Raw genomic sequence first — 26038 nt, 5'->3', positions numbered from 1 at the left:
AAAGATCAAATGACCAAGGACAAAGAAGTTACATGACCGTCCTCCAATGTCTACAGTCACCTTTTGACTCCAATCCCCAATGTTTCTGAGCAGAGAAGGATGTGATATACTTTGAGAAAACTATGTGGCAGTGGTATGTACCTTTACAAAAAATAGATAAGCAGACCAATTAAGACATTGCAGTAATAATCCCAAAAAGAAGTAGCAAGTTATATTATTTAGTTATGCAAATGCTTTCTTAAGGAGTCTTAGACAAATCATCTTATTTGTCTGCATCCTTTTTCTCACATGAAAATTGAAGTCTGCTCCTCAGCCACCTTAAGGTCTAGAGCTGGAAAATCCTACAAACACATCAAGGCATATTAAAATAACATTAAAGACTATGACCTACAACTTGTTTTCATTTCTAACTTCTTAGCAACATAACTTTGGAATTATGCTTGTGCTTAATCAGTTTAACCACTATTTATCTTTCTCCAAAAAAGCACTCTCTTTCTGAATAAGAATGTACAATAGGGATCAAGGTGAGATATGACAGAGGCTCGCTGGGCTGGCTGAGACAATAGAGCATGTGACTCTTGATCTTGGAGTTGTGAGTTTGAGTCTCACACTGGGTGTAGATATTACTTAAAAATAAAATCTTAAAAGAAAAAAAGATTAGACATGATAGAGTTTAATAAAGCCTATGAAGATCTCGCTACCTGGCTTTATTTCTCTGTGTGCAATCTATAGTCCCAAGTAAAGGACAGAGAAGGGCTACAAAGCTACTTACATAACTACTATAAAGAGAAAAACAACAGTAGACAAGATACAAGTTTCCCCCATTATTCAAAAGTATAACATTCCTATGAAAAATTTCATAACCCAAAAAGCCATAAAGTGAAGAAACAATTACCATTAATTTATATGGAAAAAGTTTTGAGCATTCCCAGACCCAAAAAATCATCTCTCTTAGGCTTTTCTGATACCTTAGGACACATCTTGCTAACAGATGCACAAAATAAATTGAGATAAAGCACAGATGCTCACAGACACAGTTCAAAGCTCTGGCAGCTTGATGCTGAGATGCTGAGTGTAGTTTGGGGAGAAGGAGCTGGGTAGGGCTGTTCTCCCTGCTCAGGTGTGCGCTGCTTCTATAATGGTTCACGGTAAAACAAATGCTGAATGCTATTTTCACTTTTCATCTTTCTTCATAAAAGTGAAAATATTTCTTTCAGTTAGCAAAAATATGGACTTACAAAATGTGGAGGATAGCTGTACTTATTTCATTCTACATTATACCAGAAAGCTATCCGTCTCCCACAATATACTTATTTATAGAAGACTAATAACAATGTTTTATCTTTATGACCTCAGAGTGCCTCGCACAGAGTTCTATACACAACTGATGAAGATGGAATTAAAAAGAAAAAGAAGAGAGTCAGAGATCCAAAGAATAAGTGTGTTAACCAGGCAGTATGAGGGTCGCGCAGTAATAGCATCCCTCAAAAAAACAGAATACAATACAATGGTAAGACACGATTTTTCTGTCTGAGAAACTTAAAGCGTTGTGAAAAAGAATATTTAGAGGAAAGGTAAAATATACCAAACATCTGGAATGAGGTAACTACTCAAATTAATAACTAATGGCTACCTTTTACTCATTGTGTCAAACATTGTGCAAAGAACACTACAGACATTATCTCATTTAATCCTCACACCCCCGTGAGTCAGATATTATTATCCCTGTTTTTCAAATGGGAAACTAAGAGCTGGAGCTAGGATAAATAACTTACTCAGGGTCATAAAATCAACAAATAGTGAGGCTATGATTCAAACCAAAATCTAACTCCAAAGCTGCTCTTAACCACCAGGAACCCGGATGATGGCACTGAAGGTGATGGAAAGTAATCAGGTACTGAACATATTTTGAAAATGTAGCCAGCTAGATTTGCTGAAAGACAATGAGCAGTGTGAGGTAATATCTATAGGACCAGATAACTGAATCAGTGAGATCCAATGCCTTAGCAAAAGTAAATCCCCTTCTGGCCACTACTCTCCTTTTCTAGATACAACCAATGGCATCTTTTCATGAGCTGCCAGAGCCAATTTATGCATATAAAAGCATCCCAAACCACTCTCTTTTTTAAACTTTTTATTTTGAAATAACCTTAGACCCACCAAGCAAGTTGCAAAAAAGAGATTTCCTATATGCCTTTCAACCAGCTTCTTCTAATGTTAATATCTTATACACCATAGTACAATTAACAAAACCAGTAAGACTAATGCAATACTGGTGACTAATTTTGCCAGTTTTGAGCAATTACAAACAAAGCTTCCATAACTATTCTTGCACATATCCACTGATGCCCTGTGTCTCAGGGGTCCCCGGGACTACTCTCTGGGAGAAGATTCACTGAAAGGACTCACAGGTTTCAGAAAAGCTGTTACATTCAGTGATGGCTTATTACAGCAAAAGGATACAGACTAAAATAAGTAAAGAGAAAAGAAGAATGAGCAAAGTCCAGCAGAAACAAGGCACAAGCTTCCTTGTTTTCAAGCTTTTCTTGAGTTGCATGGACGAGCTGAATTCTCCCAGCAACAATGTATGACAACACATGGGAGGTGATGTCAACCAGGAAAGCTTGCCCAAGCCCTGGTGCCCAGAGGTTTTACTGGGGGTCAGTCACAAGTCATCCAGGACCTGCATGACTAACCACAGCTTTCAGATTGCAGTCCCCAGAGCAAAATAGGTGTTCACCATAAATCAAATTGTTTGCATTAACTATCCAATTCAACTGGTACTTTGTAGTCCAAGGCCTCAGGCATACAAAAACACTCTTTTTAGAAAGAATATTCCAAAAGCTCAGAATTTGTCTCCCAGGAGCAAGCCAAGAGCCAATCTTGAAGACAGACCTTTTTCAGGAATGTGCTGGGTTTGGGCAACCCACACCAGCTGAGTTAATCCTTTCCTACACAAGCTGTGAGTGCATTTCTAGGCTCTCATTCATTTTAACAATGGCACAGTATTGTACTATCTGGATGCACCAGTACTAATTTAGCCAATTACCTACTAACTAACCTTCAAGATATTTCTAGCTCTTGGCTCCTCTCAACAATAAAAACAAAGTTTTATAAAGAGCTACACAAAAAGAAAATATAATTTTCTGGAATTATTGTCGCTGACTGATAAATAAAGGTTTTGTCTAGAGTGTGAGTTTCAGTCACCTGAATGAATAAAGAGTAGCTTTAAGAATAACCTGATTTCAATGTGAGTGAGCAAACAGAAGTCATTTATAGGAAAGAAAAAAGTTGTAAAGGACTTATCTCATAGAAGTCCTATGGTGTTTGCTTTCAGCAGTTAATAGGAAAGTAATCAAAGTAAACCAAAAACTATGTGATTTCTAAAAAAGCATACAATAACATTACACAATAGCAAAATATAACTCTAGAGTTTTGATAACTTTTTTTTTAAGATTTTATTTATTTATTTGACAGACAGAGATCACAAGTAGGCAGAGCAGCAGGCAGAAAGAGAGGAAGGGAAGCAGGCTCCCCGCTGAGCAGAGGGGCCGATGTAGGGCTCGATCCCACGACCCTGGGATAATGACCTGAGCTGAAGGCAGAGGCTTTAACCTACTGAGACACCCAGGCACCCCTGAGTTTTGATAACTTTTTTATATACATCTAGAGTCTAGGATTCCTATTCTACAATCAGAGTAACTTCATCAGGCTTTCACCATAAATGCAAATACTGAATTTTTATGTTAATGATAAAAATAAATTTTGAAATTAGAGATACATATACTCTCCTCTAACCTACAAGTCATAAACATAATATTCCAATTTTGTAAAATAAAACCTCAATTACTTTAAATGTACTGGCTTAGTTTCCCATTAATTTATTGAAGCTTTTATTTACATTCGTTAGTTAATATACTGTGTAATATTAGTTTCAGATCTACATTTTAGTGATTCAATACTTCCATATAACATTTTTTTAATTTTTAATATTTATTAATATCTAAGATGAGGTACAATCCAACAAAAGTAAGCTTACTTTGCACAATGAGACAGTTAAAGGTAAAAAGAAAGAAGTCCTGGTCCATATGAAGTTTACCATTAAACTGAGAGAAAAAAACAAACAAGAGTATACGTTCACACTTTTGTCAAATAGTAAGTTTAACCTTATATGTGCCTCACTTAAAACAATAACAGAAACAAATAATTTCCACTAGTTAATGGTTTTAAGCATTTACGTCTTTAAAATAAGAAAACGAGGCAAGTGGGTGGCTCAGTGAGTTAAGCCTCTGCCTTCCTCACGTCATGAACTCAGGGTCCTGGAATCTAGCCCACATCAGTTCCTTACTCAGCAGGGAGCCTGCTTCTCCCTCTGCCTTCTGTCCCTCCCCCCTGCTCACACAAGCATGGGCTCTCTCTCACCCTCTCAAATTAAATCTTTAAAAAAATAAAACAAAATAAGAAAATAATAAATACACATATTTTCATTCATTCTTCTGTAAACTGCTTTAAACATTCAATTAGGGGCACCCGGGTGGCTCAGTAGGTTAAGCCTCTGCCTTCAGCTCAGGTCGTGGTCTCAGGGTCCTGGGATCGGGCCCCGCATTGGGCTTTCTGCTCAGCGAGGAGCCTGCTTCCCCCACTTCTCTCTGCCTGCCTCTCTGCCTGCTTGTGATCTCTCTGTTAAATAAATAAATAAAATTTTTAAAAAAACATTTAATTAAACATTTAACTTAATGAACTACAATATTTCAAAAGAAACCTTGCTATGCAATAAATTAGAGCAACACATATTCTCAAAATGTATATGTGTTCTGGTGACAACAGAAAAATTTTATAAGCACATCTCGGTGAAATAATTTGGATTTTAACAACTTTCAATGAAAATAAGACTTTTCCTTCTTTGATTATTCAAAGAGTATAGCCAATTTTTTCTTGATATACCACTTTTCTAAATACATTAACTGGTACTAGTTCCCATATACCAGAAAATATTTATATGATATCAAAAGATGAAAATATTTATATGATATCCCCAAGATAGAGGGGAAAGAGACAAAAATCTTGAATGCAACTCATATACCAACAACTGAAATTAACTGATTGAATTCTCTGAAACAGTAAAAATTTAGACCTTAACATTTTGTGGGGGTTTTTTGTTTTGTTTTGTTTTTTGCATCTGAGTTGGCTTGTTCAAAAATACAAATCTGAAGCATTTTTGAGGCAGCATCATGAGAGCTAAAGTACTTTTATCTAAGCAATGTATTTTTATTCTCCTTTATTCAAATAGCTTATAAAACTCTAAGATGGAAAACAAAGCAAATTAACAAAAGAACACAGCTAACATAGCATACTATAAAGGCCAATATAAAAAACAGGGAAAGAATGTCAGCCGTAAGCATAAAAATCAAATTATGTTTAAAAAGATAAAGAAAAATTTTCAAATGGATATAAATAGCATACATATGTAGTAAGTATATTTTCATAAGCCTTAATTATAATTTTCTTTTAACTTTTCAGGTCCCTTCATGAGACCTTTAAAATTAGGTCCCTTTTACTCAGGCAACAAGGTACATGTTCTAGTAATCCATACCACTACTTATCATCATTCAACCAACTTCCTTATCCAGCTCAAGACAGAAAACTTTAATTTCAGTCCCTCTTTATATATGTTGAAGTTAATATACAACTCTGTGTTATTATTTCAGAGTTACGTATAAGCTTTTTTAAAAACTGAGATATATCTGACATCATATTAGTTTCAAGTGTATAAAATATGATTCAGTAATTATAATTTTATTAGCTGTTACTTCCTAAAGATTATTTGTCTGCAGTATGAGACCCTGGAAATTAGAGAAATAGAAGACACAATCCTGTCTTTAACAGGTTTACAGTTCATTATCTTCTGTAGGTCTCAGGAAAAAAAAAGACAATCCTGTAATAGAAAAAAATCCCAGAACTGGCATCCAAAAAGATCTTGCATTCTATCCACTATCTGTCTTCTCCTATGCTAAGTCTCCTTGAACAAGTCCGATCATTATTCAGCTTCAGTGTCATCTGTAAAATGAAAGGGCAGATCTAAGTGATCTTTAAGGCCTTTCTTTTTTGGCAAGAAATCCTATTATTTTAATCTAATACATAATTACAATAACTATTCTGCCTCTGGTAATTAGAAGTCACTGATAAACAGACAACATAAAGAACTATAACTGCAATTTATTTTGTGTAAGCAATATTTTAATTCTTTTATGTTATTTTCCACTAGTATCTATAAACACTTTTAGGGCCTTCTGTTTTTTCCCAATACTAGCATGGGCACACTTTAAAAAGACAAAGATTCTCCATCATACATCCTAATAGCAGAACGTCTCTTATACCTCCCCAATAAACTTCAGGAAATAGACTCTCCAAGACTTACACAACTGCATCTCTCTAACTGTAGTCTATAAATATGTTCAATGGTCTGCAAATTCTGAGAATTTTTAATTTTTATGTTTTCATTTTAGTGATGACCTGTAAATATTAGTATAGATGCTTTATAATTGAAAACTGCCACATGATGTCAGTGTCTGTTTTCAATCAAGTGGTGCCAAGTAATATTACTTTAATTGTCAGGGACTAATGAGAAAAGAGCAATGGCAAACTTTAAATGTATATGCATTCCACACCCCGGTGAGGGCCAAATGATGTCACCCTTTCTAAGCAGAAAAACGTTCTGTGGTAGCTCAAATAGAGAAGAGAAGTGGGAAATTTGAGTCATCACATGAACTACACTAGTATATATACATATATATTCCAAAAGAACATGTCCATAAGTTAACTTAGTTCTATTGCATGCAATAATTTGAGTTAGCAAATCATCATCTATAAGAGTAATTAATTTGAATAGTACTGTGTTGTTTGTAAGTGCAACCCACTTTTACGGTTTCCTAGCATGATCTGAAATGAAAAGTTATTAACTAGTTTTATAATTCTATTTTTGTGATACTAAAATAAAACTGAAGCCAATAATGGGGGTTCATGAGACTATTATTTGCATTTAAAATTGGGTCAACGCCTTAAACTAGTTTGAGGAAGCATTGCTTTTAGGAACAGACTGCTCTATTTCCTTCTTCCTAATCCCATAAACTTCTGGACTTTGGTAGCACCAGCCCTGGGTGCTTAAGCCTAGGGAGGAGGGTCCAGATCAGGGGTTGACAAACTATGACCGATGGATCAAATACGGCCCTCCATCTGTTTTTGTAATCAAAGTTTTATTGAACCACAACCATCCCATTTGTGTGCAGATGGTTTATGGCTATTTTCAAGCTATAATGGGAGAGTTGGGTAGTTGTCACAGAGACAGCACAGCCCACAAATGCCTAAAATATTACTATCTGGTCCTTTACAGAAAAAATATGCTGACCAGTGCCCCACATGAGCTAACAGGGCAAAATGAGAATGGACCCACTGGTGTTTGAAAGTCCTGGAGCAAGCAAGTGGGAAACAAAGTATTACTGTCCCTGGAAGAGAGATAGTAAGATTCTCTCAGCTGTAAAATGAAGGTGTTAAATATCAAGTTATAAGCTTACAGCGTTTTTCAACTGATCATTTGTTAAGCTATATGTGAGGCTCTGTGCTAAGTATTTAATTTCATTCAAAAGAACAAGTTTCTACCATCAGGAGAAAAAAAAAAATTTGTAAGTATCATCCTCTAAGTTCTGGGGTTCTTTTTTAAGCTTATTTATTTAAGTGATCTCTATCTTTAACATGAGGCTCACACTCATAATCCTGAGTCTCATGCTCCTCTGACTGAGTCAGCCAAGTGCCCCATACTCTAACTTTTCTAAGAATCTATCGAAGACTATCACTATACCACTATTTTAAAGTTGGGCAAGGGGCGCCTGCCTCCGGCTCAGGTCATGATCTCAGGGTTCTGTGATCGAGACCCGCATCAGGCTCTCTGCTCATCAGGTAGTCTGCTTTTTCCCTCTCTCTCTCTGCCTGCCTCTCTGCCTACTTGTGATTTCTGTCAAATAAATAAATAAAATCTTAAAAAAAAAAAAGTTGGGCAAGTCCCACTTTATACATTAGGAAACAAAGATATAAAAGTTAAGTTACAGTTATACAGGTAGTAAATGGAGGAGTCTGAACTCTAATCTGGTCCATTTAACTCCAAACACTATGCTAAAAACTACTGTAAACTATAATTCTTTGAATACTGTAAAAGTTTGTGAGAAGAAAAATTCTCACCCAAAACCCTCTAGCAAATAATAACTATCTTTGTGGTAAGTTTTGGCATAATTTGATTTTTCAGAGACAGCCTCCACAGACATTAAAAAAAAAAAAAGGGCATTAAAAGCTCTGTGTGTGTGTGTGTCCTCTCTACTTGCTTACCTGAAATTCCATGAACCAGAGCAGTGGCTGCCACTAGTGACCATGCATCAAACAAAATTTACCCCTCATGTGTCTTTATTAAGGCATATAGAACTCTACTATCCTAATGCTTTATATACATTTAAAAACATATATAAAATAAAAGTTTTAGAGATAAAAAGTAAATATGGATGTTTCCAGTGTTTTATTACAATACCTCAATGTATCATCTTAAGTCCACCATATGAAAACACCACTTTGGGTATCAGTGAAAAAGACAGCGCTTTCCCTTCAGCAAGTAGAGATAAGACTTGAAATGTAAATGAACCAGAGACATAAGATGAAATAAATGAACATAAATTTGCTGAAATGGTGTTAATGAGCTGTTTCTTGTTAGAGGAAAAGGGCTAGAATATAGGACTGCACCACAGTGAGGTGGTTGTTGGCATTTGCAGCAGTGTAATTGGCAGCAAAAATCCAACTTGGTGTTTCCATCAGAATTGTCTCTACTGCATATTCTCTGAGCAATTGTTTATGTCTCTTATAACAATATCAATAAATTAGATACACCAGGCTTATGGACACTACGTGTTTTTTTAATACTGGTTTTCCTAGGTTGGCCATATTATGAAATAAATGCTTCCTAATTTGACTACACTTAGCATAGTACAAGTTTACCACTTTTCAAGGCTCTAAGTCCACCCGCATTGAAGCAACTAGTCTTCTTATGTAGACAATGAAATAAATGGATCTAGTCAAATACATCTAACATGTGCACAGGATTAAGGCATCCCAGTAATAGCAAGGGGATGAATGTGAGTGTTATTCTCTATTACCTAAACTTTTAGAGGAATCATGAAGTCTATGAAATGCCAAGAAATTAAATAATTATGGAAACATTTCAATTAAGTAGTAAAAATAGACCATGTGTCTATTGAAAACTTGTATCTGCTACCATTTTGTTTTAAGACAGGAACATGAGGGGCACCTGGATGGCTCAGTTGGTTAAAGCCTCTGCCTTCGGCTCAGGTCATGATCTCAGGGTCCTGGGATCAAGTCCCACATCTGGCTCTCTGCTCAGCAGGAAGCCTGCTTCCTTCTCTCTCTCTCTCTGCTTGCCTCTCTGCCTACTTGTGATCTCTCTCTGTCAAATAAATAAAATCTTTAAAAAAAAAAAAAAAAAGACAGGAACATGAGGGGCACCTGGGTGGCTCAGCCAGTTAAGCATCAGACTCTTGATTTTGGCTCAGGTCATTATCTCAGGGTTGTGAGATCCAGCCATGAGACTCCTTGCTGGGTATGGAGCCTGGTTTTAGGATTGTCTCTCTCCCTGTTCTTCTGCCCCTCCCACCCTCTCCTTCTCTTAAAAAATAAATAAACAAACAAAAAATAAGACAAGAACATGAACTAAAGCTTAAAATATAATGATATACTTTATTAGTGTCCCAAATATGTGAAATCAATCAAATATTTCACAAACAGCATAAAAGAGAAAGCTAAGTCCTTAGTGTGATCAGTCGTAAGAAGCTTTAAAAACACATTAGTATAACAAAATGTCAGAGAGTAAATGGCCCTGCCTTGGTCTTCTGTAGCCCACACATGCTCTGTATATTCTCCTAAGTTACCACCTGAACATCTCAAAACTTTGAAAGAGGACCAAGTCTCCAACGCCACCAAATGTCAGAGCTTCAACATCCTTGGGGGCCTTAAAAGTCCCTAAAATTTAGAATTTTACAGCTATATACAGTATCTTCTTCATCCCATTAAAAAAGAAAAAAGTTAGTAAAGAGTATATTCTATATATAGTATATGGAGTATATTCTACTCCAGAGAGCTTCTTTTTGTGACTTTCCACAAAACTAATAAAGTATCTAGATCTAACTCTCAATTGGGATCATAAGATCTTGTTATACAACACAAATGAAGAAAGAACAAAAGAAGCCCTTGAGAGATCAGTTTTTCTTCAACCCTGAGGGAGGATGTTTCTCCTTAACATGCTTATAAGTAAATAAACAATCTCCAGAAAGAAGTCATGATTTTAAATTACAAGTTACTGATTTAATTTTTGAGGTTAAAACTATCTCAACTCAAATTGAGACATTTCAGCTTTTTAGAAATTTGCCTCCGTATTTCCATTAAGGATTACTATATTTCCGGCAGTCGTTTAATGTGCTGGCAGTATTCACAAACTGTCCAAATATGATTAACTTTATAGACAAAGATAATACTTGAAAAAAAAAAAAAAAAGGAAGACATGTTTCAGAAAGAAGAATTAGCAGAGACTAAGGATCGGTTGGATTATGTTTCTTACCTATAAGACTTCAGCAACTTGCTCCTATAAGTCAACTGGAAAAAAATCTACAAAACTGATTTTGAAGCTAGAATAATAAAACATGAAATAAAACTTCAACAACTTGATATTGTCCCTTAAATGTTGAAGACAACAGCAATTTTTTTTTTAAAAAGAAGGCTGTTAGGCCAAAGCTTGAACTACTGAAATAAACTTTAAATAAATAAATAAATAAATAAATGAAATAAACTTTTAAAAAAGTGATTAAACACACTTAGTAATTAATTCTCTTTTCCTTGAGGTAACAGAAACTTAGTATCAGAGAAGCAAGTTCTGAATCATAAGAAATTCTCTGGCATAAATGCTTCATTTGCTTTTTGTTTCTGTTCCTTGAGGAAAAATTAACACGTAACTTTAAAAACACGCCCTGTTTGGGTGTACAGTTCTGAGTTTCAACAAACTTAATTCATATAGCCACACCACAATCAAGATATTGACCATTCCTGGGTGGCTCAGTGGGTTAAAGCCTCTGCCTTCGGCTCAGGTCATGATCCCAGGGTCCTGGGATTGAGCCCCGAGCCCCTGCATTGGGCTCTCTTCTCAGCAGGGAGCCTGCTTCCTCCTCTCTCTCTGCCTGCCTCTCTGCCTATTTGTGATCTCTATCAAATAAATAAATAAAATCTTTAAAAAAAAAAAAAAGATACTGACCATTCCCATCATGCCAAAAAGTTTCCTCATACCCACTCATAATCAATCTCACCTTCCCATTCAGAGTCCCTGAAACCACAAACCTGATGATTCTCACTTCCATAGCTTTGTCCTTCGCAGAATGTCATAAAACAAATCACATAAAATGTACCCATTTGAGTCTGGCTTCTTTCCTTTAATACAGTGCTTTTGAGACTCATCCTTTTTGTTTATATTAGCAGTCCGTTCGTTTTTATTGCTAAGTGGTATTCTGCTATATGAATATTCCATTACTTGAATATGAATTTATCCATTCGCCAGCTGATAAATATTTGTTGTTTGTAGTCTTTGACTATAGTGAATAAAGGTACTAAAAACGTTTCCATGAAGATTTTTGCAGGAACATAATTTCTTTGCATTAAAAAAAAAAAAAAAAAAGAAGACCTAGGAAAAAGACTGCTGGGTCCCATAATTAAAATGTTTAACTTTTTAAAAACTGCCAAAGTGCCTTCCAAACTGGCTACACCATTTAGCGTTTCCATCAGCATGGATGAGAGTCAGAGATGCTCCCCACCCTCGTTAGCATCCAGCAAAGTCAGGGTTTTAGATTTGGTTTTTGAACCATTCTAATAGGTGTGTAGCAGTATTTCATTATGACTTTAATTTGTATTTCCCTAAGAACTAATGATTAAGCATCTTTCCATGTGCTTATGTGCCATTTGTATATCTTCTTTGAAGTGTTTATTCACATCTTTTGCCCAAGGGATATAGCTCAGTGGTTGAGCATTGGACTGCTCATCTTTTGCCCATTTAAAAAATTAGACTATTACTGAGTTTTCATAGTTCTTTGTATTTCTAGCTACCAGTCCTTTAACATATAAGTTATACAAATATTCACTTGCCAGTCTGTGGCTTGTCTCTTCATTTTCTTAAGAATATCTGCAGAGGCGGCACCTGGGTGGCTCAGTGAGTTAAGCCTCTGCCTTTGGCTCAGGTTATGATCCCAGGGTCCTGGGATCGAGTCCCACATTGGGCTCTCTGCTTGGCCGGGAGCCTGCTTCCCCCTCTCTCTCTGCCTACTTGTGATCTCTGTCAAATAAGTAAATAAAATCTTTAAAAAAAAAAAAAAAAAGAATATCTGCAGAGGGTAGAAGTGTTCATATACTTTACAGTTCATGTTTTTTTAATCACTAAGAAATCTTTGCCTTGCTCAAAGTGACAAAGATTTTTCTCCTGTGTCTTCTTCTACAAGTTTTATAGTTTTAGGTTTTATGTTACAGTGGATGATCCATTTGGAATTAGGTTTATGTAATGGTGTGAAGAATTAGTCAAGTTTTGTTTTTTTACAAACAGATATCCAATTGTTCCAGCACCGCTTGTTGAAAAACTATCCCTTTTTCATTATTACCTTACCTTCTTTGTTCAAAATTAACAGACTATAATCTACTTATTTTCTGGACTCTCTATTCTTTTCCACTGATCTAGGAATCTACCCTATCACCAATATAACACTGTCTTATTTACTGTGGCTTTATAATAAGTCTTGAATTCAGAGAGTGGAAGTCCTCTATATTCCTCTTTTTATAAATTGTTTTGGCTATTCTCAATCTTCTGCTCTTCCACATAAATTTCAGTCTACTTGTTGATTTCTACCAGAAAGCCTATTGGGATTTTGATTGGGATGTGTGTTAAATACAGTCATTTGGAAAGAAATGACATCTTGACAGTATTGAATCTTCAATCCATAAGCATGATATGTTTTCATTTATCTAGGTCTTCTTTGATTTCTCTCCTGAATGTTCTTTACTTTTCAGTATTAAAATATTACATATATTTTGTCATATTTATCACTAAGGATTTCATGTTCTTGGTGCTCTTATAAAAAGTTACAGGTTTTCAATTTCCATTTCCAATTGTTCATTACTAGCATATAGAAAAACAAGTGATTTCTGTATAACCTATATCCCGCAAAATCACTTGTTAGATCCAGTAGCTTTCTTTTTTTGTGTAGAATCTTTGGGTTTTCTACTAAAATTATATGATCTATGAATAAGACAGTCTTATTTCTTCTTTCCTAATCTGAATGTACTTCAATTATTTTTCTTGCCATATTGTGCTGGCTAGTATCTACAGCACACTGCTGATTAGAAATGGTAAGACTGGGCTATCTTATCCTTGTTCCCAATCTTGAGAAGAAGGATAATATTTTACCACTAACTATAAGTTAAGTATGATGTTAGTTGAAGGTTTTTGTAAATGCCCTTTATCAAGTGGAGAAAGTTCTCTTCTACTCCTGCTTTGTTGAGAGTTTTCATCATGAACAGCTGATGAATTTTGTTGACTGGTTTTCTTTCCTGCATCTACTGAGATGGTTTTTTTATTAATATGTTGATGTGATGGATTTTATATTTTAATGTTGCATTCAAAATCTACCTTGCATTCCTGAAATAAGCTCCACTCAGTCTTCTTATTTATTGCTGGATTTAATTTGCTAATATTTGTTAAGGATGTCTGTGTTCATTTTTATAATGGACATTGGTCTGTAGTTTTCTTGTAAATTTTCTGAGAGGCTTGTATGGAATTGGTATTTCTCCTTTAAATGTTTGGTGGATATTACCAGTAAAACCATTTGGACCTAGGGTTTTCTTTGTGAGATTTTTAACTACAAATTCAATTTTTTAACAGATATAGGATGATTTAATTTATCTATTTCTTTCTTAGTAAGTATTCTGTGTCTCTCAAAGCATTTGTTCATTTCATCTCAGCTATCAAACTTAATGGAATAAAGCTATAACACTTTCTTAATACCACTTAATGTCTATAGGATCTATAAGGATATCCCCCCCTTTCATTCCTGATATTACTAATTTGTTTCTTCTTTTTCTCCTGGTCAGTTTGAGTAAAGTTTTATTAATTTTATTGGTCTTCTCAAAGAACTAACATTTTACTTCACTGATTTTTGTTCTCCATTGTTTTTGTTTTCAATTACATTGATTTCTGCTCTTTATGATTTCCTTCCTTCCATTTATGTTGGGTTTAATTTGTTCTTTTTCTAGTTCTTACAAGCTTAGATCATTGATTTGTAATCTTTCTTTCTCACATAAGCATTTAACTGTATAAATTTCCCTGTAAGTACTGACTTAGCCGTATTTCACAAATTCTGTTATATTGTATTTCCATTTTGATTTACTTGAAAATATTTTCTAAGTTCTCTTGTGATTTGCTCTTCAACACATAGGTTATTTAGAAGTGTTTTGCTTAATTACCAAATATTTGGGGATTTTTACAGACATGTATTACTGATTTCTAATTTAATTCTTTCTGTGGGTCAAAAAACATACATTGTTTCATCTCAACCTTTTAAATCTATTGAGTTTTATTTTATGGCCCAGAATACTGTCTATCTTGGTGAATATCTCATGTGTACTTGAAAGAAATGCATTTTCTGCAATAAGTGAGTGGAACATTTTGTAAATGTCAATTATATCAAGCTAGCTACGTTTTTCAGGTCTTCTGACTTTCTGGATTTAATTTGCTAACAGTTTGTCTATTTAATCAATCACAAAGAGAGAATATTGAAATCTTCATGCATGCAGGCATCCTTGCATAAAAACATATACAAGCATATGTAATGTGGCAATCAAAATTAAGTATAGATTACACTTTTAAGCTTTTCCCCATTACTAAAAGTATTGCATGTTTACTGAAAAGGAATTTTAAAATTCAGTTAAGTACTCATCCCATCACCTAAGGTGATTTTACTCTTTGGTCTTATTTGAATGAAATGATATCCGGAGTGTCAAAGTCCCAGGCATGGTCCTGACCCAGTCCACTATCTCAGATTCACAGCCAGAGGGCAGACTAGAATGCTTGGCTTCCTGCCTACTCCTCAGAGGCCATCAGACATTGATCTACCATAGTTCTACTAAACTGAAGTAGAATCTTGTCTACTTCCTGGCTTTCTGACACTATATAGATCTCTAAAGACGTTCCCAAGCTTAAGAATCTTAAGAACTCTTTTTCTTCCTGTAAGATGCCAGTGTCATCTGAGTACAGCTCCTATATGATAAGACATTCTGCTACCTAATATTGTATATTATTACTATTAGAAATAATAAACAATATTAAAGATAGGATCAAAATAAAGCTAAGAGCAAATATTAAAAACTTAAGTACAGTGCCAATATATAGAAGACTAACTCAGGTCCAAGGAAAAAAGCAGTATCTGCAATTCATACATTTGAAAATATTTACTGAGTACCTACTCTGTGTTAAGTACTGTTTCTGCTGCTGAGAATAAAGTAGTGAAGAAAGTAGACAGTCCTTGTGACCACTCTGTGGGGTGGAGGAGACAATCAACATAAATATATAACATGCTAGAGGGTGAAAGTGCAATGAAGAAACAAAGCATACAGGGAGATGGGGAGGCAGGGAATGTGGTTAATACTTACATGGTCAGGAAATTCCTCATTAATAAGATGACAGGAAAGAAGAAATCATATGGATATTTAGAGGGGAAATATTTCAGACTGAGAAATAACACTTTTGAAGCGGGAAAGTTTGTTGGAATGTTTGAGAAACTATAAAGAGGCACATGGTCTGCAATTTTGAAAGGGATAATAAATTACATAGCGACATATTATTTTCAGCTAGTTAGTCCATGTCTAGTCACCTATTCAAAGCACAGCTTAAAAACTTAGAAGTTCATGATTTTTCATTTAAATGTGGTAATTAGGCTACAAAATTCCCACACTTCCCAAAGGAATTATTTTTCAAAATCCTTCTAAAACTAATACTAATTTTCACAAAAACCACTACTATCTTGTGTTACAGAAGTGCATATTACATCTTTACTTTTATCTCTAAAAAGAAAAACAAAGGCAAAAACAGAGAGATATGGAAATAAGTACCTAATCTTTCAGAGGGCACTAATAAAAACAAAGAAAAGCAGAGCCCTTTTCTCACTTAGGAAAATAAATTACCTCAGAAAAAACTGAAAAATATTAGCCTACAACTACTATTTAAAAGCAAACAAATACAACTTTTAAAAAGTGAATTTTTACATTTTACATAGGATTAAGTCAACAACCAGCATGAATTAATAAAATAAGTATACATACTTAAATTTTCCAAACAATCAAGTGACCCTACAAAATATTTTTCTAATTCCCTTGGCCAGGGAAAACATGGATTTGGATTTATCATTTTAACCAACTACAATAAAATTTAAAAGATGAACGTCATCGGGGATAAACTTTACAGCCCTTGACTTCACCAGGAATTACATCATATAATCCAAAATATGAATTAAGAAGCCATTAAGAAATGTAGAACTTTTTATATGCCACATTTTCCTCCTTGACTTCTTGCTTGGGCTTATAAATCACAAAGGCTGTGTGGTAGTTTACCATCTTGGTACACATTACAAAGATCCAATCTTTTAATTTTCCAAAACACGAATCTAAAAATTATAAAATCATAACTAAATCTTATCTCAGTTTAAGGAATTTTCTTGTCTTCTGTTGAGATGATGTCTGGCTGAAATTGAAAAGCCTGATAATACAAAATGCTGTTGAGGCTGCAGAATAAGCAGAACTCTCCTACACACTGCTACTGGGAAAGCCATCAGTCTGCACTTAAACCTTGTAGCTTACCCACTACAAACATTTGCAAGATACCTGCATCTTCAGATTTACTCATCACAGTCCCCACTATGGAAAGTGGGGTCAACAGTCATCGTCCAAGATCCCCTTACTGACACTTCCATTACTATCACCCCCAATATAACATGTGATAGTCAACCTCTGGCCATTTGGAGCAAACCAAATCCTACAAAGTACAAGACAGTACCGACCATAATAGCATAATATCTAAATCAAAAATATTTATAAAACTGACAAATACTGCCATAAAAGAAACTACAGAAATAGACATAGGCAATTTCATGTAGTTTTAATGTTAATATTTACCTCGATGCGACAAAAGTAATTCAAAATGTACATAAAGAATCAACAATGAGATGGAGAAAAGGACTGACTGGCTATACAGGAACTTTTACAAACAACATTTAATTCTGCTTCGGACTCCAACTGTGAAAAATATAATCTCAACAGATGAATGAATTTAAGAAGATGGTGATGTTTACTATAGCAATTAGACCATGCTACCTTTAACACATCATCTGTTTTACATTTTCTTCTATTTATATTAGCTGATAATATAAGTCAGTGAACTTAACATAAAAGAAAACAAAGAACAAGGGAAAAAGAGAGAAAAAGAAAAAACTTACCGGGATTGAAAATTCCTCAGCCAAATACTTCAAGGAGGATGCTTCTCTTGCCAAGAACTTGTTTCTTTCTCTCAGGTTGCCGTGAAGTTGTGTATCAAACTCCTTTCTTACCACAGAAGCAACAGAGTCAATAATTACAAGTTTAACTCCCTTTGAAATAATTTCTTCTTCCAAAGATTCAATCCTATAAAAGCAGAATTTGCAAAACAGTAGATAAATTTAAGATATAATATAAAACAAGGTATTGCAAAGATTAACCAACTTAAAAACAATGATAACAAATTGTTCTTCCCTAAGTTACAGTAATGATTGCTAGTATTCAATAATCATAACTTACGTCCTGCCCTTCTATACATACAGCACTCTTTTTGAAAATGCACCAAAATGTTTTCATTTAATTTCATTCTCTGGTTCTCCTATGATACTGCTAATTTTAGGATGAAACTGCTTTCCCTAGCCCATCTCCAAAATGGTCCCCATTTACTCCCACCTTGTACTGACAGCCTTGTGCAGCCCCCTCCCACATTTACCAGGGTTGGTCTATATAACCAACAGTATATGACAAAATGATGGTATGTCACTTCTAAGAGTAAGTTACCAAAGACTACGCCTGCCATCTTGGGCTCTCTCTCACTTGCCCCCTCTCTCAGATCACTCTGTCTCAGGGAGACAGGTTGCCATGCTATTAACAGCCTGATGCAGAGGCCCACATGGTGAAGAACATAGGACTCTGGCCAACAGCCAGCAAGGAAGGGAGGCCTTCCAGCCAACTACACAAGTGACCCTAGAATTCTCCAAGATTCTGCAGCCCCGTTTGAGGCTTGAGATGACCACAGCCCTGACCAACAGCTTGACTGCAACCTCTTCTGCAACCCCAAGCCAGAAACACTCAACTAAACCACTCCCAGATACCTAAGCCTCTGCTACTATCTAAGATAATACATGTTTGCTGTTTTAAGCTGTTGAATTTGGGGGGTAACCTGTTAATGGAAAATAGATAATAATACACCCCTTAAATAATTCAATCTAGGGGCGCCTGGGTGGCTCAGTTGGTTAAGCGACTGCCTTCAGCTCAGGTCATGATCTTGGAGTCCCAGGATCGAGTCCTGCATCAGGCTCCCTGCTTGGTGGGAGTCTGCTTCTCCCTCTGACCCTCCCCCTTCTCATGCTCTCTCTCTCTCTCTCATTCTCTCTCTCCCTCAAATAAATAAATAAAATCTTTTTTAAAAAAATAATTAAATTTAAAACATTTCACTCATTCAGTATGTTTTCATTTTTAAAAACAAATTTCATCCAATAGGCTGTAGCAAATAAAGAACTCTGAAATAATTATTTCCCATAACCCTAATACCTATGTAGAAACTTTTTTCACTCAGCTGAAAACATAAAAAACAAAAAATAAATCTTCAAAGTATTACTAAAATACCAAAATCTAAAGCAGCATACCTTTGTAGAACTTCATCACAGCTGAGTTCCCGATAAAGATGAACCTTACTGCTTGTCAAAAGCAATTTTTCTTCAGTGTCAAAATATCTGGGGAAACGAGATTCTGCTATCTCAACCAGTCTGTAGGGGAAAAAAAATAACACAAGTGAAAATAACTAATGATATTTAAGGCCATAATGCTGAACTTCTAATGAATTTTACTTAGGAAACTCATAAGCTGTAACACTGGAACAAAAATAGAGCAGGTATAAGCAAAATAAACCTTCCTTTATAAGCACTAAAAGAGGTCAGCAGCCAGAGCATGAGACCAGCAAGGGCTCTCAGATCTCATTTAAGGTCAAGTAAGCAACAATGTATCTGAGGGTTATCTTTCTAGGAATAGATATGCTTTTTAATAAATGATAATTTGACTAGCAGCTGTAAGATATGTTTAGTAAATAAGAAAGTTATTTCATCCTGAATGAAAGAAATATATTTGAACAAATATATAATATTATCATTCTAACTATCAAAGATCATTAAGTCTCCATGTCTCAGAGCAGAAAAACGTGCTTTCTAAATTAAAATGTAATATATAAAAAACAAATGCTATCTAATAACTTCTTTGTAAACAGGACATTATTTTCCATTCATAGAATTGCTGCTATTCTTTTCCTCAATCTCCTGTTGAGTTTGTAGGTGCTCAGAATGGTTTGATAACTCCCTAGCTGAATTCCTGGGACTAGATGATCTTTAGGTCCCTACTCCTCCACCATCTGTTACCTCACCCCTCCCCAGGGAATTATCTTCTAAACAAATAAACGTTGTCTAATATTTCTTTAGTGGAGAAAAAGGATTTTCTACATTCTGAACTCAAAGCCAGCTCTAATGCATGGGGTAGGCCAAGTGTAGGAGAGTGACAAGGCCAAACAGATGCAAGTATCATCATTAACAGCTTAAGACATGGAGCTCAGTACTAGAAACTTCAAATGTTTCTGTTAAAAATATAAAAAAGTGTAAATCTTTGAGTATAACTGCCTCCTATTTAAAATGATACTTTATCCAGCCTGATACTTAACCATCTAAGGATGACTGGGAGGAAGGCCTATAAACACAAAAATCACCCTATACTTTATGTTCCATTTAAAGACGCAAAAGTACAGGGGCACCTGGGTGGCTCAGTAGGTTAAAGCCTCTGCCTTTGGCTCAGGTCATGATCCCAGGGTCCTGGGATTGAGCGCCACATCGGGCTCTCTGCTTGGCAGGGAGCCTGCTTCCTTCTCATTCTCTGCCTGCCTCTCTGCCTACTTGTGATCTCTGTCTGTCAAATAAATAAATAAAACCTTTTTAAAAAAATAATAAATAAATAAAGACACAAAAGTACAAAGAATAGTGTTTTCATTTCTAGATAGTTAATAAGTCCCAAGAAGAGGCTGAGAACGCTAAAGAGATTAACAAAATAGATTCCTCACATATATTATAATCAGAAATGAAAAAGAAAAATCTAAAATAGAAAGAGAAAACTGGTCAATAATATTTTTAAAGTATATTTTGAACAATTGGGGGTGGGGAAAGGCATCAATAGGTTGAACAGGAAAAGGAAAAATTACCAAAAAATGTGTAAAGACTGAGAACAAAATGGATCAAGTGAGCATTCAGAGGAAGTGCATGAGAGAGAGACACAGGGTGGAATAACAGAGGAAATGAGGTAAGCGATGAAAGCAGGAAAAAATGAGATGACACTGGCATGGGCAGGACAGGCACATTTTAAGCATTGGAGGAAAATGTGTAAATTTCTTGATTAGGACAACTATTTGCTGAGTTTGGAGCTGGTCAGGGAAGTCAGCTAAAAACTCTGATGCTTGGGACCCACTGATTTTTAATAAGATAGGTGTGGCAACATCTGCCAGAAACAAGAAAGTTTTTCAAAATTGGATGCCCGGTTGATTAGGTACTGAGTACTTACCTCAATCAGTGAGTACCTAACTCACTGGCAACAACAACTGAACAAATGACAGACAATAATAATTTTCTGCCTTCAACACTAGGCTGAATTTCCACTGGTGCCTTGAGTGGTAAAAAGCTCTGGAACTTATTACGGCTCTCTCATTCCATTAAGTCCCCTCAGAAGGAAGGTGGTCAATGTATGAACACAAAGTGACTTTATTCACAGTTGCCAGGCAAAATAACTGTATCAAATGGTTATTTATATACCAATATGCTTTCTATAATAAGTTTCTCCAAGTATTTTGTTTTAGAAAAAACATCTAAAAATATATATAAATCATAAACCAAATACACATGTAGTATCTATATGCCTCACACTAATTATAGCAATTTCTTGTGACAATCTTCATCACAAAGATCTTTCCTGGCTGGAGTAACAACAGAAGAGAGCCTCACTTTTACATAAAGTTTGAAAGCAGTGCCATCTAGTGGACATCTTTTTCATAAAAAGTATTCTTTTCAAGTATGCACTGAAGATTTATTCATTCAAAACATATTTATTGAGGGACGCCTGGGTGGGTCAGTTGGTTAGGCATCCAACTCTTGGTTATGATCTCCCAGTTGTGGGATCAAGCCCCACATCAGGCTCTGTGCTCAATGTGGCGTCTACTTCAGCTTCTCTCTCCCTCCCCCTCTCACTAACTCTCTCTCTCAAATAAATATTTTTTTTAATACATATTTATCGAGGACCCACTCTATGCCAGGCACCATTCTAGGTGCTAAGGATGTGACAAAGGACAAGAACAACAAAAACAACAAAAAACTTCCCTCAGGGAACTTTTACAGTCTACTGAGAGAGACAAACAAATATACTTTATACATCAGGTACTAAGTGCTCTAAAGAAAAATGAATCAGAATGAGGAAATAGATTGTGAAAGATGCAAGCAAGTGCTATTTTATGTAAAGTGGCCTCGGAAAGCCTCTTCAATGAGGTGAATTTGAGCAATGGTTTAAAAGAGATGAGAAAATGAACCATTTGATATCCAGTGGAAGAGACAATAGGAAAAGAGAATTATATATAAGAAGTGCCTGGGGTAATCAAGGAATAACAAACAAGGAGGCTAATGTAGCTGGAACGTAGGAAACAAAAGGAAATAAAGTCAGGATGCCTGGGTGGCTCAGTGGGTTAAGCCTCTGCCAGGGTACTGGGATCGAGTCCCACATAGGGCTCCCTGCTCAGCTGGGAGCCTGTTTCTCCCTCTGCATTGCCCCTCCCCACTGCATGTGCTTCTTCTAGCTCTCTCTCAAATAATAAATAAAAATCTTTCTAAAAAATTAATTAATTAAAAAGGAAATAAAGTCAGAGTGTTAGCCAGGGGCCAGGATCACGTAAGATCCTTAGGACTGTGGTATTTTGTTTAAGTATTACTTAGTGAACTAAGAAACCTGGAAGCAGAACTGACACAATCTGACTTTTTTTTTCTTTCCAAAATCACTCTATCAGATGGAAAAGGGGCTGTACATGGGGCACAGGTGAAAACAAGACCAGTTAGTACAGTAATCCAGATAAGAAAGATGATAGTGACTTGACCTGGGGAAGAGCTCAGCTGATTAGAAAGACCTGAACTTAATGTATAGTTCAAAAGCTGAAGGAATTTCTTGACTAATTGGATGAGCATCTGGAGGAATGGAATTACCATTCACTGAAGTGGAGAAGACTGGATTCGTTCCAGGTTTTTGTTATTAGTTCCCCCTGTTACTTCACAGCTCTTGTATAAAAGGAAATTTAAATGCTTTACATTAGCGACTACATGACAACTTGAAATAAAACACATGCTTAATGTAAAAAAAAAAAAAAAGTTTTCCAAAATTCTAGTTGAAATATAGCATCATACATGTGCTGAAATAGAAGTTTATGGTTTCTCAAAGCTTCTTATACATATGTAATATTTTCCTGTTCATTAATTCAGTATGTATTTGTTCAACAGTGTGATATAAATATAACAATGTGAATCTATTAGTCCTTTACAGATTCCAGATAATTCCAAAGTTTTTTTTAAAGTACTTATGAATTCCACTTCTTAGAACCTCTTCAAGATCTTCCCACTAATTCGCCTAGATTCACAAATGATAAGGCAGCTAAAATTAGACCAAGGTGAAACCTACCCAGACTCATGAAACCATCCTAAAAAACATCTCTCTCTCTCTCTCTATTGTTTGCTTCACATCAAAGATCCTGGATTCATGCCAACAAGCAAATAGGTAAATGGTCCTAAGACCACACTGGCAATTAACCTTTCTAATAACCCAAAGTCATGGCTAGCCACTAACACTACATGCCTCCCTTCTGATACACTGATTCAGAAAGACTGACACCTTATGAAAAGTTGGCTAGGGATTGGAGGGCACTGGCTGTGGGGTACCTGGTACCTTCAAAGGTGACAGGCAGCTCCTCAGATCCAAACTTGGCCACTGTTTCCACACAGAAAAGAACAACATACATCTCTCCTTTGTACACAGAGCTCTAATAGCTACAATTTTTCATGTTTGTGATTATTTAATGTCTTCCTCCCCTGTGGAACTACATATTTCTTCCTAGTTTTCAGAGCTTTTCTGATTTCATGAAAACTCAGGACTGTCCACTTCTACCTCCTAAATTCCCAATCCTATATCCCACCTCCCAAGCCCTCACCTTCCAGAGTCCAGGGCCCCATCTCTTGTTTCAGTCCCTCAATTTGCCTCACACACATACTCACTTGCAGTTCGAAGACCCACTTTATCATCCTTTATCCATTTTTTCTCCCAAAATTATATATTGAAAACCTCTATTACTATTTACCATCCTTCTTTATTCTTAACTCTAGTTCCATCTTTTCCTAATTACCTCCAACAGGGATAAGACAGTAGTCCCTCAATTCTCATATACTAGAATTCTCATGGTCGCCAAAATTTTTGTACAAGTCACTAGATTAATCTCTTTACCCATATTCTCAAGGTATATATAAGCACAGAGTGTCTAAGACCATATCAGATCTTAAGCATAAGTCCAATAGGTTAAACAAATATAGACTCTTCTGAATCAATCAGAAAGGCAGACCCAGAACTCTTCTTGCTTAACATTCCCCTCTCCACAAGGCAGTCCTTGAATACCTGAGGGTTAGTACCAGACTCTACTATTATGTAATTACTAATTAGTTTGGAGATAAAATTTTAGTCTAAGGTGAACAAGCATATTTAACATACTATTTTAGATTATCTTCTCAAAGATATGTAAAAATGCACTAGTGTATTGCTTTAAAAAAACAAAACTAATCGGGGTGCCTTGGTGGCACAGTTGGTTGAGTGACCAATGCTCAGGCTTGGGTCATGATCTCAGGATCATGAAATCGAGCCCCACCAAGACAGGCTCTGGAGCCGAGTCTGCTTAGGACTCTCTCTCCCTCTCCCTCTGCCCTTCCCCACTGTGCATGCACATGCTCTCTCTATACCACTCTATCTAAAATAAATAATCTTTAAAAGCATATATATATATATATATATATATATATAACTAAAATATATATAAATAAATATATAAGTAACTTTTTATATATATAAATAAATATGTAATTTCATATATAAAAACTATATATATATATATAACTAATCTTTCCAAAGTGTTTTTAAATACATCACCCGCAAGGTTCTCTTTTTCTTTTAATGCATTTTAAACTTACACAGTTTTATTTACTCCTCCTGTTTTTTTCCCTCCTTCTTGATAAAAAAGGTAACTTGCAAATTATTATTAAAATTAAAAATTATAATTACTTTCCACTTTTTATCACTTACCCTAAATTCTCTATAAGCAAATTGAGTTTTTTGTTTTGTTTTCTTTTCTTAAGAGCAAGAGGGAGAGGGATGGGGGACAGGGAAGGTTATAGGGAGAGAGAGATAATCTTAATCCATGCTGAGCATGGAGCTTGATGTGAGTCTCAATATCATGACCCTGAGATCATGACCTGAGCCAAAATCAAGGGCTGGACACTTAAACAACCAACTGAGCCACTCAGGCACCCCTTTACACAAATCCTTTAACCTTCCTCAGAATAATCCTTCAACTCACATTCTCATTTGTGCCAATAAGACAGCTTGCTTGTAAGCACAAAATGAAGACACTGCTACATACAGAGGCATACAAAAAGCTAAAACACATTCTTCGTTGAGTCTCATTTTCCATGCTGTTACCTCTTCTCTAAGTCCAGAAATGATCCCAGTGGTGACAGACACTACTAATTACCTACCAATATCTATTCCCACTTCTTTACTATGAGAACCCCAATTTTACTCAGGCAGCAATGTTAACCAGCCCCAGGAAACTTATCATGCTTATTACGACAATCTTTTCCCCTTCCTTTCCCCACCCTCCCTTGCATATAGGGGTGTCTCAGTGAGAAATCTGCATGACAATTCCAGAGGATGAAAAAAAAATCAACAGAGGGAAAGAGACAGCTATTCTGAAAAACATATTTTCCTGATAAAACAGATAGCTGGCATTTCCCTTCCCACTGACTGGGAATGCCTCAGCCCTATTAGGTCTCCCTGTCATCACTGCTCGGCCCGATCAGTGCCCACAACCACCTACTCATTGCTCTGTGGGTATTGCAGCAGAAAGCTTTCCTAACTGATTAATGAACCTTCCCCCAATAAATCTAAATAGGGGTCAAGCTGTAATAGCACAAATGAAATAGGACCAGGCAGTACGGAGCCATCTCCAGTCTCTGACCTCCCGTGACGAACTCTCCAGAAGGAGAAGGAGCTACTCCAGAAGGAGGACTGGCACTTTTGATTCCACCTGACCCTATCACCACACCTCAGAATGCAATCCATGTGGCAGCCAGATGACCATACTCTTCCAGCCTGTGCAGAACAGACTAGAAAAGTAAAAACAATGTAAATTTCAACCCCTATCCTCCAATGACCTTCATTAAGGTTCCCTGTAAATTATGAAACATAATTCCACGGGCACTGGCTACCTCAGTCAGTAGAGCAACCAACCCTAGATCTT

The 26038-nt window shown here is 35.9% G+C and overlaps 1 protein-coding gene across 6 annotated transcripts in view; it reads right to left on the bottom strand.

The window, feature by feature from the left end:
* Positions 1-26038, bottom strand: part of RAD51B (RAD51 paralog B) — a 678552-nt gene that overhangs the window by 615805 nt on the left and 36709 nt on the right. For all 6 annotated transcript variants that reach the window (XM_032344579.1, XM_032344581.1, XM_032344578.1 and 3 more), the window contains exons 6-7: positions 19068-19187; positions 17622-17805 (exon numbers count right to left, since the gene is read on the bottom strand). In XM_032344579.1, coding sequence (XP_032200470.1) covers positions 17622-17805; positions 19068-19187 — 304 coding nt within the window. The remainder of the gene's footprint in view (positions 1-17621; positions 17806-19067; positions 19188-26038) is intronic.

This window comes from Mustela erminea, chromosome 5 (assembly GCF_009829155.1).
Source record: "Mustela erminea isolate mMusErm1 chromosome 5, mMusErm1.Pri, whole genome shotgun sequence".
Taxonomy (NCBI): Eukaryota; Metazoa; Chordata; class Mammalia; order Carnivora; family Mustelidae; genus Mustela; species Mustela erminea.
The sequence above is the reverse complement of the archived record's forward strand: the minus strand, read 5'-3'. Positions and strand labels throughout refer to the sequence as shown.